The sequence below is a fragment of the Eptesicus fuscus genome, chromosome 1 (genome assembly GCF_027574615.1).
Source record: "Eptesicus fuscus isolate TK198812 chromosome 1, DD_ASM_mEF_20220401, whole genome shotgun sequence".
Classification (NCBI taxonomy): domain Eukaryota; kingdom Metazoa; phylum Chordata; class Mammalia; order Chiroptera; family Vespertilionidae; genus Eptesicus; species Eptesicus fuscus.
The window spans coordinates 81340471-81360332 of record NC_072473.1 but is presented as its reverse complement, the minus strand read 5'-3'; the positions used below and the strand labels follow the sequence as shown (position 1 = coordinate 81360332).

Below are 19862 nucleotides of genomic sequence, written 5' to 3'. Positions count from 1 at the left end.
ATTTTAGAGTGTTTGTTATACTTGAAGTTGTTGGTGGTGGCATTGTTGCTATTTTTCCACAACAGTGGGGATGACTCTGTACTCATCAGGCACATCTCTTCCCAGGTGCCACTTTGGGGACAAAACCACATATTGGCAACACTAATGGGCAGGGTATAAGGTACAGCAAAACAACCAATTCTCCCCAAGATTAAATCCCTGGATGGTGCTATACTTGTCTTCTGAAAGCATTTTAGAAAACTGTCACCTGAGTCTTCCTTGTTATAGGAATTCCACTTGTCATCTTCCCCTAAAATTCCTGGAAGTTTTGTTGGACATTCTTATTGGATGTAATTTTGGTCACATCCAGAATTATTTTTTAAGAAAACTTTCTAGCTCCTTTAAAACAGAGCATGCAAGAAAAGACAGAATGACAGAGGACAGACATAGAGAAATGCTTTCCCACATACATTTAGCCTGAAAGCACAGAACAATGATCACTTTTAAAAAAAGAAATGGGAAGCATGCAAACTCACAGTATATGGCATGATTTAAAAAGCAACATTTATACACAAAGCTAAAAGCAAAATATTATATAGAACATTTTTTAAATACAGACGTAATTTTTTTCCAAAGAAAAAGGCACATATGCTGGCTAGTTCTAAGCAGCAGGCATTTCACAACCTTGGCTCTAATGACCAAGCTCCTTCCTGTTACTGTTCTAGACTCCTTTCCTTTGAATCAGTCACTGGGTCAGTTAACAAGTATACACAGAATTGAGGATCAGTATAGTGACAGATTAAGCTGAGTAACTCGTTAGGAACTTAATATTCTAAACTTGTGATCTAAGTAGAGAAATAAGCTAAACAAATAAAAAATAGAAATTGATAATACCAGATCAAAGAAAATAAGGTGTTAATATGGAAAGAATAGAGTATAAATGCTGTAGCATGTCAAAAGAAGATCATAGAAACTTGTGGGTACAGTGAGGGCTTACTGATGGAGGTAAGACTAGAGAGATGGGTCTTAAAGAATGGATAGGCAGGAAAGGATAAAGCATCTAATGCAGGAAAAAAGGGAGTAGCAATGATTGGAAGTAAAAATGTGTATAGCATATTGATGAGGAAATGAGAAGACAGAAAGGTGAATAAATAGGGTATGGCCTTGGGAATCAGGAAAGAAGATGCAATTGAAGATAGCAATGAAGAATTTACTGGGAAAGTTTTTTGAACAGATGGATGATATGATAGAAAAGGTGTTTCCTCAAAGACAAGCCAGGTAGCTATGTACTTCTGGGTACACATAGCAGGTTTCAAAATGGTTGCTATCATGCAGGCTGAGGAGAAAAATAAATAGTGGGAATGGAATAGGGAGGACCTATCTGCCAATAAATCAGTTGCCTCTAAGATTACCTATTGGGCATTTCTTATAAATTGTGCATGTCTGATTCCTGCAACTAGATTGAAAATTACCTTAGGACAAGGAAGCTTGTCTTATTTGTAGTATCCCCGACAATACTCAGCACAGAACTAGGCACATAAAAACCAGGCAAAAATCTTTTCTGAGTGAATTATAAAACATGCTCCAGGTTAGCTTATATCAACATCCACTTTTATTATATCTGATTTTTAAACTGAAATAGCTATTAAACTAGATCTGCTCAAATTCAGCATGCAGCTCTGATTTATGCACTGGCTGGTTGCACATAGATTTCTAACCTATGATCTTCCATTAAGTCCTTTGAGGTAAAGGAGGTATATTAAAAATTTTTGTTAGAAGATTTGTACTGGAGTTGCTGATGTTGAAGATCTCCTGGGAGATGCCCTTGTCGCTACCTTGATACTAAAATCCCTTCCCCCACTCTTCCCTACTTTTTCCCACTCCCCATGCTGATGTGCAATATATATTATGTTATATGTTCCTGAAGCCAAGCCACATGTGTAGATATAGGGGCCATTTCTAGCAGGGGCAGTGAGGAAGGCTGGTTAGAGATATGCCATAATAAATGCCTGTTTTTCATCTCAGTATTCCAGGGAAAGCCATTTTGGAAGGATATAGAGGTATTTTAATGGGTGATCCACTTCCCATGGGTGGTAACCACCACTTTTCCTAATAAATGATATTAGTGACTTGGTGACTCTTTAGCTGGATCATACGTACTTTCAGTGGCTTATTAATTTCCTTTTTTTATTATTAATTTCTTTAATTCACTAAGAGGCTGCTAGGCAATGCCTCACAGGGATCTTTTACAAAATGTTGGAGAGAACCAAGATGATGGCATAGGTAAACACCTGTACTTGCTGCCTCTCACAACCACATCAAAATTACAAGTAAAATACAGAACAATTATCATCCAGAACTATGGCTGAGTGGAAGTACTACAACTAGAAGTAAAGAAGAAAGTGCACTGAGACTGGTAGGAGGTGTGGAGGCGTGGAAAGGGCTGGCACCCGTGTGCACTGCTTTTTTTAATTGGGAGGGAGATACAAGCTCCCACTTGCTCTGAACTCCAGTTCCGGGTGAGAATCTGGGGGTCCCAGACACATACGGTGAGAAACTGGACTGTCTGGCATTGGGGAAGGAATGCAAGGGCGGCTTTCTTTCAGACGGAGGTACTCTCAGAGGTCATTGTTCCTGCGCTGGGACCCCTCCCGTGCAGGGCTGACTGGCAGCCATTGCTGTTTACTCCACCCTGGTGATTCCCAGAGACACCACTCCACCAAATTTACAATACCACCCAAGCTGCACACAGTGGCTTTTGCATGAATGGCATGTCCTTTCTCAGCCTAAAACATGTCAAACAGGCAGCAGAGGGGTTAGGAGGCCCCAAAGCTATCAAAAAAAAAGGCCAAAGGCAGGCAGCAGCAGCCTGCCTTGCTTCACAGTTGGGCCTCACCTGGGCACTTCCAAACCCGATAAAAAGAGGAGGAATCTGCAGATCTCTCTGAAGCTCCTGCTGGGTGGCACCAGGCAGTGGCTGACCTTGCACCTCCTTGGAGATCCAAGTGCCAGTGTACCCAGTGGTCAGTGTGAGACCATACCAGATTACAACTCTTCACATCCATAAGTGACAAACTCAAGGGGCAGACTCAGCAAGCACCAAAGCCCCACTGAAGCAAGTCCTCCCCATAAGGGTGTCTCCTGCACAGCAGCTCTTTCATTGTAGACACAGCTGGTCATCATAGCCAATTGGCCTGGAGGTCAATTCCTCCCAGTGATACCAACAGCAATCAAGGCTTAACTACAATAAGACTGTGCACACAGTCCACAAAGGGGTGCACCAATAGTGTCCACCCCAGGTGACTGGGGAGGCTGAGTCACTGGGCACTATAGGACATCTACCACACAAGGCCACTCTATCAACTCAAGAAGACGTAGAAGCTACCCAATATATAGAAACAGACACAGGGAAGCAGCCAAAATGCAGAGACAATGAAACATGTCACAAATGAAAGAAATGGATAAAAGCAAAATACTGGATATAGAGTTCAAAACCACAGTTATAAGGTTACTCAAGAATCTTCTAGAAACCTCCAAGGAACTTGGTGAAACCTTCAAGGATCTTAGTGAGAATGCAAAAAAAAAAAAAAAAAAGGAAAGGACAAGTCAGAAATTAAGCATACACTGACTGAAATAAAGAATAATATACAGAAATTCAACAATAGACTAGAGGATCCCAAGAATCAAGTCAAAGATTTGAAATATAAGGAAGCAAAAAACATCCAACTGGAAGAGCAAAAAGAAAAAAGCATCCAAAAATTTGAGGATATTGTAAGGAGCCTCTGGGACAACTTCAAACATACCAACATCCGAATTATGGGGTCCCAGAAGAAGAGAGAGAGCAAGATATTGAAAACCTATTTGAAGAAATAATGACAGAAAACTTCCCCTACCTGGGGAAAGAAATAGACTTACAAGTCCAAGAAGTGCAGAGAACCCCAAACAAGAGGAATCCAAAGAGGACCACACCAAGACACATCATAATTAAAATGCCATGGGCAGAAGACAAAGAGAGAATCTTGAAAGCAGCAAGAGAAAAACAGTTACCTACAAAGGAGTACCCATAGGACTGTCAGCTGATTTCTCAACAGAAACTATGCAGGCCAGAGGGAGTGGCAAGAAATATACAAAGTGATGAATAGCAAGAACCTACAACCAAGATTACTCTACACAGCAAGGCTATCATTTAGAATTGAAGATCAGATAAAGAGCTTCATAGACAAGAAAAAGCTAAAGGAGTTCATCACCACCAAACCAGTATTATATGTAATGCTGAAGGGTATTCTTTAAGAAGAGGAAGAAGAGCCAAGACTGGTTTGGCTCAGTGGATAGAGCGTCAGCCTGTGGACTCAAGGGTCCCAGGTTCGATTCCGGTCAAGGGCATGTACCTTGGTTGCGGGCACATCCCCAGTAGGGGGTGTGCAAGAGGCAGCTGATCGATGTTTCTCTCTCATCGATGTTTCTAACTCTCTATCCCTCTCTCTTCCTCTCTGTAAAAAAATCAATAAAATATATTTAAAAAAAAAAAAAAGAAGAGGAAGAAGATGACGGCATCGTTAAACAACTAATCTGCTGCCTCACACAACAATTTCAAAAATACAACTAAAAGACAAAACGTCTACCACCCAGAACCACGGGAAAGCTGGCTGAGTGGAAGATTTACAACTAAGAAGAGAAAGGAGCACAAACGCTGAAAAGCTAAGGTACGGAGGCGCGTGAATCGGGCTGGCGGCGGGCGACTGGGTGCGTGGTTTTTCTTCAACCCGCAGGGAGACAAGCTCCCGATCACTGTGAAATCCAGTTTCTGGGGACACTCGGGGGACCCAGACACCTACGGAGAAAAGCTGGACTCTCGGCCATCGGGTCGGAAAGTGAGAGTGACTTTTTTGCAGTGGTGCGCCCAGCAATCATTGTTTTTTGCGCTGGAGCGCGGGGCGCAGGGACTTGGAAAAGTGCAAAGGCAGAGACGGCTGATGGCAGCCATCGCCGTTGGCCACGCCCCAGCCTAGTGACGCCCTGAGACCCCGCCCCGCCCTGAGACCCCGCCCCGCACATTCTACAAACCCGCCCAGGCTCCACACAGCGGCTTTTGCATATAAATGGCCTGTTCTGTGGCAGCTCAACCAAATTAACTGCAGCTTCAGTCAGACTGCTCCAAAACCGCCCAAGCAAAGGAGGAGAAAACTAGTTCTTGCTGTAGCTCCTGCTGGGGGACACACAGTACACAAGGGTACATCAAGAGTGTCCACCTCAGGTAACTGGGAGGCTGACCCGTTGAACCAATAGGACACCTAGTACACAAAGCTACCCTACCAACTCAGGGAAGCAGAGAATATGAGAAGGCAAGGAAACAGATCACAAACCAAAGAAATGGAGGAGAACAAGCGACGGGACATAGAGTTCAAAACCACAGTTATAAGGTTTTTCAAGAATTTCATGGAAAAGGCCGATAAATTCAATGAGACCCTCGAGGATATGAAAAAGGACCAACTATAAATTAAACATACACTGACTGAGATAAAAAATATTATACAGAGACCCAAAAGCAGACTAGAGGATTGCAAGAATCAACTCAAAGATTTGGAATACAAAGAGGCCAAGGACACTCCTCCAGAGAAGCATGAAGAGAAGAGAATTCAGAAAGTTGAAGATAGTGTAAGAAGCCTCTGGGACAACTTCAAGCGAACCAACATCAGAATTATGGGGGTACCAGAAGAAGAGAGAGAGCAAGATGCTGAAAACCTATTTGAAGAAATAATGAACGAAAACTTCCCCCACCTGATGAAAGAAATAGACTTACAAGTCCAGGAAGCACACAGAACCCCAAACAAAAGGAATCCAAAGAGGACCACACTAAGACACATCATAATTAAAATGCCAAGAGCAAAAGACAAAGAGAGAATCTTACAAGCAGCAAGAGAAAAACAGTTCGTTACCTACAAGGGAGCTCCCATACGATTATCAGCTAATTTCTCAACAGAAACCATGCAGGCCAGACGGGAGTGGCAAGAAATATTTAAAGTGATGAATAGCAGGAACCTACAACCAATACTACTCTACCCAGCAAAGTTATCATTCAGAATTGAAGGTCAGATAAAGAGCTTCACAGACAAGAAAGGGCTAAAGGAGTTCATCACCACCAAACCAGTATTATATGAAATGCTGAAAGGTATTCTTTAAAAAGAGGAAAAAGAAGAAGAAAGATAAAAATTATGAACAACAAATACATATCTATCAACAAGTGAATCTAAAAGTCAAGTGAATTAAAAATCTGAGGAACAGAATAAACCGGTGAACTAAATAGAATCAGAGGCATAGAATGGGAGTGGATTGATAATTCTCAGGGGGAAATGGGTGTCTGTGTGGAGAGTATGGGAAGAGACTGGACAAAAATCATACACCTATGGATAAGGACAGCGGGGGGGAGGTAGGGGCAGAGGGAGGTGGGAACTGGGTGGTGGGGAGATATGTGGGGAAAAAGGAGAAACAATTGTAATCTGAACAATAAACATTCATTAAAAAAAAAAGAAGAAGAGGAAGAAGAAAAAGGCAAAGATAAAACTTATAAACAACAAAGTGACAACAAATACATATCTATCAACAAGTGAATCTAAAAATCAAATGAATTAAATATCTGATGAACAGAATAAACTGGTGAATGTAATAGAATCAGGTGCATGGAGAGGGAGCAAGCTGACAATTCTCGGGTGGAACAGGGTGTGGGGGGTGCAGGAAGAGATTGGACAAAGATCTTATACCTATGGATGAGGACAGTGAGGGGGGGGTAAGGGCCTCGGGTGGGGTGGGAACTGGGTGGAGGGGAGCTATGGGGGGGAAAAAGAGGAACTTCTGTAATAATCTGAACAATAAAGTTTTAAAAAATGTTGCCCTTGTGGCCTTTAAGAATTAAAATGTCTTAGTGTTTACTTAACTACCAGAAAAGTAAACTAAGCAAGCACTGGAGTTGTTTTGCTCCACCCTCTGACTTGTGGGTCACAGAGTACATTGTGCCATAACCCCACAAGGGAAGCTTTCTGAAGTTTTATACTTGGGAACAAATAAGTACTTGGAACAGTTAAAATATTCTGTTTGGGGGCATATTATGAAAAGGGATCCAAAGGGATTTATTACTGCCTGGATTCATGAAATGTATATTTTCTCTTACATAGGGAGAGATTAATTTTCTAGTTTTACTCTATTTTTTGGTAAAAATATGTTATTTTGTGGGCCTTCAAATTTATTTTTCCAAATGGAAATACTCCAAACTATATGTGATAATTCCAGTGGAAAGTTAGACATAAAACAGAATTTATTCTTGGCTTGAAGTATTTAAGAAATTGACAGTGCAAGGTGAGTAAAAGATTTAAAAGGAGGTTTTACATAACACTATATTTCTGGTTTAAATCTAGCATCTTTAGTAAAATATATACTGCTTTTGACCAGATAAGGGGAAAAGGGCTCTAATCTTTTAATACTGAATTATGAATGAATCTAAGAGGAAGGATGAGAGGTGACTGTCATGTTCTATTTTAATATAATTTTAAATATTTTAATCGTAAGAGCATCAGATATCTTTGTAATAAAAAAATATTTTGAAGCCCCCAAAATAACATAGGAATGGCGGGGTGGGGTGGTGGTAACATTTTTTTTTACAAAGGCTGGTACTTTCTGCTAGCAAGTTAGGCCCTCTGGAGGAGTAACATGGAAAGACAAATGTATGACTACTGTTGTAGTGGCTGATTGAGAAAATGGGTTAGATTCACCTAGGTTTCACCTACCTCTGTAAAGATTTCATTTTTATATATTCCATGGACTAAAACCTATTTTCAAAACAAGTTAGGTAACTCTTATTTTATGGCAAGCTGTATAGTGTTCAATCACCACTGGACTAGCATTTGGGGATCTAAATTTTAAGTCTGCCTTGTTTTGTAGTTAGTAGTAGTGCAGGTTTGTGGAAATCATTTAACCTCTCTAATCTCCTGCCTTCTGTAACATTGGTATAATCCTTGACTCCATCATAAGGAGGTTTGAAGGAGGTAATTGATATAAAAACACTTTGAACATTGGAATATTCCTATAACTGCCATCCAAAATACATCATCTCATTAACAATATACTTAATAACAGGGTATCTGTATTTGCTGGAGAACTAAGTAATCTGACACTTTTAAAATGTAGCACTTGCACCCTATGAATGAAGTCCTTAGAAATATAACTATCAAGAAAGAGGATTAACTGAGCTGTTTTAAACATTCACTGCTCTTATTATAATATCTTACATTATATTAACAAATCTCAGATGTATATAGCTGGGAAGGCCCATGGTGGAAGTTTCATTCTCCCACCCTCAGGTAGGAGGACCTGCTAAAGCCATGAGAGACCCAATAGAGAACCTTGGTAATCATAGTATCCAATCAGCACATCTGGAATTTCTTTTTTTTTAATATTTTTATTTATTTTATAGAGGAAAGGAGAGGGAGAGAAAGATAGAAACATCAACGATGAGAGAGAATCATTGATCAGCTGCCTCCTGCATGTCCCCCCTCCCCCGCTACTGGGAATCAAGCCCATAACCCGAGCATGTGCCCTTAACTGGAATCAAACCCAGGACCATTCAGTCCACAGGCCGACACTCTATCCACTGAGCCAAACCAGCCAGGGCTGGAATTTCTTTATGTCTAGTTCCATTCTCTCTGGTGAAATAGGGAGCCCATTTCCTCCTGCCAGGTTTTTGTAGCTATGGGAAACAATACATGCCCACCATAAGGTAGCAGTCTTTAATGTATAGAAAAATAGTCAAAATGGTACCTGATTCTGCAAGATCAGCTACAAGCCCAATTCACAGGCTGGGTGTTCCATGAGGGTGATGGATGAAAGGAAATGATGGCCCTATGTTAGCCCTTCTAGTGACCCCCACTCACACATGCTGATAGCCATCACCTCCAGTGGTATCATCTTCAAAGATATTCAGCAACAGTGATCATTCTGACAAATCATTAAGGAGTTGACTTTTTCACCTATCTCCTTCCAGACAACACACACTGGTCTTACTCTCATTTATACCCAATTCACATGTGCAACAGTTTCAATGGAAAATGTTTGAAAACAAAAAGCAAATATGAGGGAATGTCCTAAAGGAGACACATCTGATCTTATGGATAATTATGCCTGGCATAAGTTAGAGAGGAAAAAAATGGAGCCTCATTTGCTTTAAGCAGAAAAGTAACTTTATATTCTTTAGCTAGCATTTTCTCCTTTCAATACTTCATTTTAATGTTTGGTACAACTCTTTTCTGTCTTTCCCATTCTCATCTAACCCCTGTATCTTCTCCACTTCTTAATCTCCCTCTCAAACATTTTCTCTCAATTTATTTCTCCCTATAACTTATTTCCTTTAGTGTATATATCTCCCAGTTCTGCCCTCCATACTTGTCTTGAATTTGACTGCTGGTTTTAGTGTCAAATTTTCCTGTTTATTGGCCTTGAAATAGAAGCACAGGCCTTAGTAGATAGAGGGCATCATCATCCCACCTTATTCCCATTTCAACCATAGAGGACTTATAAGAGTAAAGGAGTAGTACAGGAGGTTCTTCTGAGGCACAGCACTGACCCTGGAGGACAAGCAAGATGTCATGTCCTTCAGGCTTTCCAAAGGGTATTGCAATGATCTCCAAAGAGCACTCTTTTCTGAGCTGTATAGGATACTTTGGAAAACCAAGAGGAATGTAAACACCATTCAGGATGCAGCAGTCTCTGACATCTGGCATTCTGATAACAGAACCCATGATTAATCGAGATTCCCATTGATTGTTAGTGTAATGATCATAACTTTGAGCTACTGCAAGATCCCAAAGGGTCTTCAGCATCACCGAAGAAAGACTGCATACTTTTCAGTCTAGTTATCACACTAAGAATTTTTTATTGTGCATTAATTAGGTGGAAGTTAGTAATGTGCATTGACCAAAACATTTGATTAACAAGACCATAAAGGATAACTGAGAGTCTTCTTTAACATAATTTTTGCACAGTAATGCTTTCTGCTGTGTAGCATATATAGAAAATAGCATACTCTAAGAATTAGAGCAAACTATACAATAACAAACTATATGGCACTTTAAAAACTTTTCACATATATGAGCACACTCATTTAGAGCCTCAACTTTCTAAAGTAAGCAGATGCAAGTCTGTAAAGCAGGGGTGGGGAACGCCTGGCCTGCGGGCCATATAAGACCCACAAAGTCATTGGACTGGCCATGCCAAGGCATTAGAGGTGAGTTAATTAAATGTTTGACCAACTATAGCAAGCTCATTTTTAAGTAATTTTGTATGGCCCCCAAACCTATAATAATAAAAGCATAATATGCTAATTAGACTGGACAGCCGCATGACCTTCTGGACGTCCTTCCAGATGAAGCCGGGGCTGCGAGGGCCAAGGCAAGCTGCTGCAGTTACGAGGACCAAGCCCCTTGCATGAATTTCGTGCATCGGGCCTTTAGTGATATTATAAATATCCAAATGGCCCTTGGCAGACAAAAGGTTGCCCACCCCTGCTGTAAAGTATACACACTAAATGAGAATCTAACCCACAAAACACCTGAATTAAATGTTAGCACACCTCTATGATGAAGAATATTTTCTTGCCATCATTTTATAAAATCATGAAAAAATTTTTTGTTTTTTACCTACTGAGTGGTGATAATAAAAAAGTCCCATTTTTGAAAGTGAGAAAAGTTTCAAAGCACACTACCATATATTCTTAAGGAAAAATGAAAGCCACTGCTGGCTTTTAGATGCTAAGATTATAGTTTGCCACATATTCCCTTTGTTCTATTCCAAGGGAGTGTTTACAGAACAGAAAAATCATACGATCTGGAGTCCAAGAGATCTGGGAGACATCTGGCTTCCATCATTTTCTATGTGACACTAGGCTGTCTAATTAAACACTTTGAACTTAAATTTCCTCATATGTAAAAAGGGGATAATACAGAATGGTTGTATGGGTTGAAAGGCTCAATACATGTATAGTGCATGGAAAACAGCTTAGCATACAGGAATTCATGGTAGATCAGTCAGTAAATGGTAGATCACTTCTTATTTGTCTTGATTTTATTTATATCCAACTATCTCCTAATACTCCTCTAGGAAGAGGGGCCTTTGCTTCATTCCCAGGCTCACCAGCTTCCAAATCTCTCTGGATTCCCCAAAAACAAAATGTACATAAACTGTGCTCTCTAAGAACATAGGCCTTCACACAGCATTGCATATCCTCTGAAACACACCTGATGCTAAAGTGCAGCACAGGACAGCTAAGCATGCTTCAGATGACACAGATGTCATACAGAATATGTCACCTCCAAATGCAACCTCACCTGCTTCTTTCCCATATGTTCTTCCAATTTCAAGTCCTTAACACTGATTTATTTTTAGAGGTACTATACCATTTTCAGAGTCCTAGCAGATTCATTTGCCTCACTGCCTTTGTAATTTTCTCATGTATTTTTTTATTCATTCATATATTTGTTCCCCACCTTGTTCCAAAATGGCTTTCAGGTGGCTTACAAGAATACACAAAATACAAATGATAGTATAAATTCAAAGCAGATAAGAAAGTAAAAAGGAGGAAAAAAAAGATAGGAACAGCCCTGCTTGTGTGGCTCAGTGGATTGAGCACTGTCCCACGCACCAGGAGGTCATGATTTGATTCCCAGTCAGGGCATATGCCCAGGTTCCAGGCTTTATCCCCAGTAGGGGTATGCGTCAGGCAGACGATTGATTATTCTCTCATCATTGATGTTTCTATCTCTGTCTCTCTCTCCCTTCCTCTCTCTGAAATCAATAAAAACATTTTTTTAAATCTTAAAAAAATGATAGGAACATAAAATGGAGCCTGGAAGAAATCTAATACAAAGCACATACATACCATAGAGTCCCCATGGCAAGTGCTATGCATGGGCCACAAATTTGGCTCCAAGCTTTCTAGTAGCCAACAAAAGAGAAACCTAGTAAATGGTAGATCACAAAAGACGTGATCTACCATTTACTAGAAAGCCAATAAGCTTTCTAGCAACCACAGTCTCACATTTCACAGGGTACATAAAATAAAAGCAAAACCACTTGTTAAGGATGTTCTTTTCCTGATCTAAATTCTAAAAACTTTCCTATAGTGAAGTGTCATAAAATGGTGGCAAATTGTCTCTCCAAAGTTGCTCTAACATCATGATTCAGCTCCTGGAATAGTCTCCAACAAAGATAGTCATTCTTGAAATTACATCTACTACTACTTATTTTTTTTCTACCTATCTCTTGAAATTCCATTTGTTCAATGAAATGTAGCTATTAAAGAGACTTCTTAAGACAAAATAAAACAAATAAAAAACCTCTTTCACCAAAGCAAGTATTTTCATTTAATTAAAGAAGTAAACATTGTGACATTATTTATATCAAAAATTTAGAAAGTTCCCCAAATATCCAATGAAAGGAAATGATTAAATTAACCATGACGCCACTATTGCCAATATATGATGAAATATTATACACTTCAAAAATAATATTATGAAAACTTTTTAAAATGTAGGAAAATATTAGTGATAAAAAATGTAAGTGAAAAGCAGGATATAAAATTATATATTATGATCTCAACTATGTAAAAATATCCCCATATATAGCCATAAAAAGTCTGAAAGGAAATCCACCAAAATGTTAACATTGTTTGAGTTCTGTGAATTTTTTTTCTATATGCTTGTGTTTATTTTCCAAAGTTTTTTATACTGATGAAAAATTTCCCTATAATGAGAAAAAAGGATTAGGAAGAAAATATCAACCTAATTAGTTATCGTTGGTCTATGGAATTATGGGCAGTTTCAATTTTTCAATTTTCTCTAACTGACATATAAATTCTAGCCAGGAACAAAGTTACTTAAAGAAAGAAACAATAATTCTAAAATCTAGTTTTTTGGTTGTTTGTAAGGGCCAGAATGATGCAAATCTAATAATACCTCACAATAATTAAGCACTTAATAATTATAAAATTATTTTACATTTTAATAATTAATAAATTTATTTATTTAAATTTAATATTATTAAACTTATTTGTAAAAGAATCCTGATATTTATTATTATATTTGATTATCAACAATATCTTGTGAGACGAACTAGATATTACTCTTCTCATTTAACAGGTGATGAAATTGAGGCTCAGAGAAACTAAGTGACTAGCTCAAAGTCACAATAATCAGTGACACAGATAAGCTTAAACCCATGCCTCCAGAACCCACGTCCAGTGTTCTTTCTATTTATTCAAGACTAACAGTAATGTAACCTAATCAGTCACCGAGCGACAAAAACATAGAAACAATAACCTCTTCCTACCTATAAGGATGCTATTCCTGAATGATCCCCAAGGTAGGGGAGTTCAGCTGATGAAATTATGATTTTAGGAGGTAAAAAAAAGAGTAAGGAAAGTGAGGTTACACGTGAATTTTGAAAGCCCTCATAAATACTTTTGTGCACAATAAAACAAAACAATAATAACAGTACATTACATAAAAAGAATGAAAGTTTACATAGCTTAAATTAGTAAAAATGACAGGTTCTACATAGTTTCCATTTTAGATCCTGAAATGATTTCCAAAGGTAATGAAGATGCACCACTCATTACGGCAGTGGAAAATGGGCGTGACAGTGAATCAATGAACAGAGCTGGACTATTTCAAAATCATGGCTTCCCATACTCTCAGAGTCATTTAAATCCAGTCCTAAAATTGTAATGATTTGCTTGTGGCTTTAGCCTTACCAAGCAAGTGAATTTAAGTGGTACAATTTAATGACTGTGGCTCTTTTGAAGATGCCTTCTGTCTTCTCAAGTCTTTTTAAAAGACACCTTAGCACTTTGGTATAGAATTCAAATTAAATCATTCAAGCTTTTCTGAAGTCAGATTATCAGCTGTCCAGCACTGGTATATAAATGGCACTACTTGATGATTTAAGCTCTTCTGAATTTGCTTTCTTCCTATTATGGTGTTGTCAAAAGACTCTTAGAATCTCCTTATAGAGTTCAAGTAAATCATTCAAGCTTCATCTGAAGGCAGCTTATCAGCTTTCCAGCATTTGGTATTTGATGATTTAAGCCCCACTTGTTTCTGTCCAATGTGATATTTTTTAAGGCACCAGCATACCCCTTTATGTAATTCTGCTAAATTACTCAAGCTCTGAAGAGGTAAAGTTTGACATATAAAGGTATCAATTTTCCCTACTTTCTTGGGGAGGTGCTAATCTTGTTCTAAAATATTTGCTTCTGTTGCTACAGTTTCATAGATTCTAAGTATCTTCATCATCACATGATAATCATCTCTGAAGTATTGGAATTTTCCTGAAAGTCATCTTCTAGCAGTATCACATCACTTGAGTTAGTGTCAACAGGTTCAGATTCAACTTTAGCCAATGACTGCTTGTGCCAAATGTTCATCTGCACCCATAGGTTCTTCTTGATCAAAATATTTTTTTTTCAGGAGGGACTGCTGAAAGATATTTCACCATATCTAGCCAAATTTTCCCTCAGGTTGTATTAATGAAAGGCCCTGTTAAACTATCAAATGTCTCTTTTATTAAGAATATAGCATTAGTGATGGTGTAGGAATCCCATGCACTAGGATCTTCAGACAGAGGAATCTTTGTGAGATTTTGAACAACAAAGTTATATTATTAATTTGGCATTAACTCTTCTTGAATGACTGAATCAAACACTGATCTAAGGTCTCAAGGATCTGAGACATGAGACTAATTATCAAATCAACCTTAACATTAGGATGCACATTGGCAAGTACATATGAGGTTCTAAAAGGACTAAAAAATCAGTAAGACTTTGAATTCAAGATTTTTAAAAAATAGTCTTAAACTTCCACAAGAAAGTACTTTTCAGACAATTCCTTATAGAGAGGAGTCACCCTGGCTTTTCTGTTTGCAGGCAAATGCACCAGAAACTTGGCTAGGTTTTTTTTCCATTGGGAAAATTGGGGCATAGTTTCATGTAGAGTAGTAATGATTTCACTATGAGGCCACCTGAAGTAGTGGCACAAACCACAAATGTAAGCCTCCCTATTTTTGCTGACCTCATACCAGCATCAGTTGGCTCCTACTCTTCAAAAGGACAAGTAAGATTATTCAAGGGTTTTCAAAGCATGGTGGTCTCAACAGCACAGATTTGCACAGACACACAATCCCCTGCTTCAATTACTTTCTGCAATTGTGGCAGATACAACACAGGCTCTGGTAGTTCTTTCTTTGGCACCACTGTAATATAAAACTTGGTCTCCAGGTCATGACATTCCCTAAGTTTCTCAAACTATCCCTTGTTCCTAGAAAATATTTTTTCTGTGCCCATTTCAGTGTCTGAAAATATTTCTTCAAAAATTCCTCTTACATGGTCACAGATTCCATACATGGAAAGTGTTTCCTTATTATTTTGCTTGTATTTAATACAGATGTTTAACATAATTTCCAAGTTTTCCATCCTTATGTCACAAAGGATAAAACATCTCTTAAGTGATACAGGTATATAAGAGACAATACTGACCTTAATAAGAAATTCGGTTTTCCTTATGGTACAAATTATGGATTCATTAACACTGCGAAAGCAACCTATGAAACCATTTGTTTTGCCTTGAAGAAGCTGATGAGGAATGTTCATTTTCTCTTCTATAGACATCACCCTTCTTGCCCTTTTGGCAAGTTTCTGTGGTAACTGTCTCTGTACTTCATCTACTCTATTCTGCCTCAATAATCACATTTATAGAAGCCATGTTTAAACTTTAGGCTAATTAATGCAACCTGGCAATTACTTACTAGATATTTTATATCCCCTAGAGTTACAAAGTGTCAGCATATGATTTTTAAGCACCAAATGGTATTATGAACAACACAAGGATAAATGATAATATATTGTTGTAATATCCAGTGCAAATAGGGCTGGTTTTGTAGGGGACAACTGACAGAAGATGAGAAAGAAAACAAATGACTTGGACTGGCTCCTGTATACTCAGTTCAAAATTTTCACAGCTATCAAAAAGGTATACAGAAGTACATCCACCTATAGTCCAATTTCCTATAAGGAGAGCTTGTAGTTTAGAAAAGATTACTGTAAATTCTCCTCTAAGTTATCAGAAAGAAAATCATTTATATATTCAAGACAGTATTATTGCTATGAGTTCCCTTGGCTTAACACTATGAATTCAATTTTATGTAAAAGGCAAATACAAGTATATTTTCTGTATACCACAGTACATCAATCAAACATTAACTTCTGACAAAATGCAACCTCTGAAGAAGTAGACATAAATATCAGGCAGTCCCTAAACAGCTAATACTTAAGAAACGACTACCCAAGAAAGAAAGTGACAATGAAAGAATAAACTAGCCCCTTTTCAATGCCCGGCCACTGATACTTTACTTTTATCCCCTCCTCCTGGGAAGATAGAGCGAAGCCTGGCTTTCTTATTCTTCTCTTCAGGGGCCATGGGAAGCGGTTTGGAGCTGTGGTTCAGTGCTGAAGAATCCCGATTGTTACTATTCATCCTCAGTGGGGGAGCTGGGGGTTTCTCTTCATTATCCAGATTGTCAGACATTTTCAGTTACAACTAACTGTGCAGCTCCTAAAGGAGGAGGAAGAGAAAACATGTGTTAAGAAAGGAGAGATAGGGTGAGGGCATATATGGCAGTGGGGTGGGGGGTGGCAATGGTAAGATATGTACACATATAATACCTTAATAAAAAAAATTGAAAAAAAAAGAAAAAAAAAAGAAAGGAGAGATCTATAAAACAATCTAGTAAATATAAGGATTCTAATATCTTAGAAACAAAGGTATTGGTATCATATTGTCTCAGGTTTTTCATTGACCATGTTGAGGGGTTTCTTTTCTAGAGGAAAAGGTACCGCCTCCCTAATGACCAACAGTGGAATTTCCCAAAGAGAAAAGTGAAGGCTATGATTAATCGCTTTTCAATATGCACACACAAACACATAAAAGGTCCCTTCCTTTTCTCACGATGAAACTATATTTTCTGCTATACACTGAGTCTTTTAATGAACATGTTACAATCTTTCTTCCTTAAACATTCTATCCTGATCATTGTTATGGTAGGGTAGCACAACTTCTTCAGAATCCAAAATTGACACAGATTTGGCTGTTGATTTCAGTGGCCCATAAGAATGATTTGTTGGATGTTTTGACATTGGGATGCCTTTGGTGTCTGATTCTTACTTGTGTGTACCTGATCTAAAAAATATACTCTACTGTTTTATGAGAAAGAACTGAGAAGCAATCTAGTAGACCTGGTAGTTTCAGCAGAGTTGGGGTGTACAGATAGAAGAAATAATTCCCCATCTTCAGGTAGCAGGTAGAAGATAAAGCTGAACCAAATGTCATCATGAGCAAAGAGGAGCTCCAAGGAGAGGACCACTTCCTGAGGAGACACTAAAAGCCTACTCATTGTCATATTTTATGTCCTGGAATAGGGAGCAAAGAAGTTGACAGGGGTAACATGGTTGTAAGAATCTGTCTGGGTTTTAGCAACTTATTTGCTCTTAATTTCATTACTTTTGCATTTTGTGCTTAGGGCTGAATATATTTGGGTTTTATCCCACTGAGAGGGTAAAGTGAACTGTAAAGTGTGGACTTTCCAAGGAAATGGACTTTCCAAGGACTTTTCTGTTTCCAGCTGTTTTACTATTCTAATTCAAGTCCTTCATTAGGGACCTGAAACTTGCCATGGAAAGTCAGGTGTTAAGAGTACCATCCAAATGAATCTTCAGTTTAAATACAAGAAAAATCAAATTTCATTGCAACAAAATCTCTGTAAATTCAAGTATTAACTGGCACTCATTTAGGAGCAAAAGAACTCTCCAAACACAACTTAGTACATCACTTTATCACAACAATATTTACTATAAATAAATCTAAGTACAACAACAATAGAACCAGGATCGCCTCATTACCAGTTATAATGAGAAATAATCTCTCATAAATATGTTTATCTCTTTAGTTGTTACAATGTTTATTGTTTTCAGTATTGAACTCTAATTAGGTTACATCATGTTATGTAGAAAATTTTTTAATTTTACTATGTTCTAAGTATTCTCAAATATATACAGCCTGTGAATATTTAAGAATAAGTGATTATCAATAGCTTCTCCATCTGCACAGGTGATTGCAAACTAACAATGATGATGATGATTGGATTGATCTTGATTTGGACAAGAGATCTCTTTTCCTTTCCTAAGTGTCATGACTTCCATTATCTTAATAAATTAAGAACAATTCTGTGGGTTGTTTCTTTTCAGTTAGCATGATAGTGAAAATACTCAGTATTAAATGTTTTGTCACAAATGGCAACAACTTAACAAGTCTCACATTTTCTTATGTAGATGAAACTACAGTATGCAGCAAAATTAAAACGAACTGATGTCAAGGATAAGGCCTACTAATGGATATACTAGTGTCTATTTTAATTAGAATATTAAAATAGTGTTAATGGGTTTATATTCCCTTTTGTATTTGATTTTGGTCCTTATAAATTCACTGTTTCTCCAAAATAAAAGTGAGTTTAAGACTGATTTCATCGAGAGAACCAAGATGGCGGCTTAGGTAAACCCCTATACTTGCGGCCTCTCACAACCACATCAAAATTACAACTAAAAGGCAGAAAAACTGCCACCCAAAACCACTGGAAAGTTGGCTGAATGGAAGTTCCACAACTACAGAGGAGAAGAAAGTACATGGAGACTGGTAATAGGTGCGGAGGCATGGAAAGTGCTGGCACCTGGATGTGCTGCTCTTTTAATCGTGAGGGAGATACAAGCTCCCGCTTGCTCTGAACTCCAGTTCCGGGCGAGACTCTTGGGGACCCAGACACATATGGGGTGAAACAGGTCTGTCTGGCACCGGGACAGGAACATGAGGGTGGTTTTCATTCAGAGGTGCTCGCAGTGATCATTGTTCCTCCAAGGGGGCCCAGGATGCAGAGACCTGGGGACCTCTCTGGTGCAGGGCTTACTGGCAGCCATTGCTGTATGTTCCACCCTGGTGATTGCCAGAGACCCTGCCCCACCCGATTTGCAACCCCACCCAAGCTGTGTGCATCAGCTTGTCCATATGAATGGCCTATTCTTTCTCCACCTAAAACATGTCAAACTGAAGTTGGGTCAGAGAGCCCCAAAGCTTCCAAAAGAAGGTACAAGGCCTGGCAACAACAGCAGCTGGACTTGCTTCACAGCTGGGCCCCGTCTGGGCACTTCCAAACTCCATACAAAGAGGAAGAATCTGCAGATGTCTCTATAGCTCCTGCTGGTTGGTCCCAGGCAGTGGCTGACCTGGTACCTCCTTGGAGATCCAAGAGCCAGTGTACCCAGTGGTCAGTGTGAGACCATACCAAATTACAACTCTTCACATCCATAAGTGACACACTCAAGGGGCAGACTCAGCAAGCACCAAAGCCCCACTGAAGAAGTCCTCCCCATAAGGGTGTCTCCTGCACAACAGATTTTCCAGTGTAGACACAGTTGGTCATCACAGCCAATTAGCCTGGAGGTCAATTCCTCCCAGTGATACCAACAGCAATCAAGGATTAACTACAACAAGACTATGCACACAGTCCACAAGGGGTGCATCAAGAGCATCCACCTCAGGTGAATGGGGAGGCTGAGACACTGGGCCCTACAGAACACCTACCACACAAGGCCACTCTATCAACTCAAAGAGACTTAGCAGCTACCCGGTACATAGAAACAAACACAGGGAAGCAGCCAAAATGCAGAGACAAAGAAACATGTCACAAATGAAAGAAATGGAAGAAAGCAAAATACTGGATATAGAGTTCAAAAGCACAGTTAT

At 38.8% G+C, this 19862-nt stretch overlaps 1 protein-coding gene across 1 annotated transcript in view; it reads right to left on the bottom strand.

Moving 5' to 3' along the window:
• Positions 1–19862, bottom strand: part of PAK3 (p21 (RAC1) activated kinase 3) — a 184090-nt gene that overhangs the window by 137842 nt on the left and 26386 nt on the right. The window contains exon 7 of the mRNA XM_054723775.1: positions 16424–16625. Coding sequence (XP_054579750.1) covers positions 16424–16598 — 175 coding nt within the window. The 5' untranslated portion in view covers positions 16599–16625. The remainder of the gene's footprint in view (positions 1–16423; positions 16626–19862) is intronic.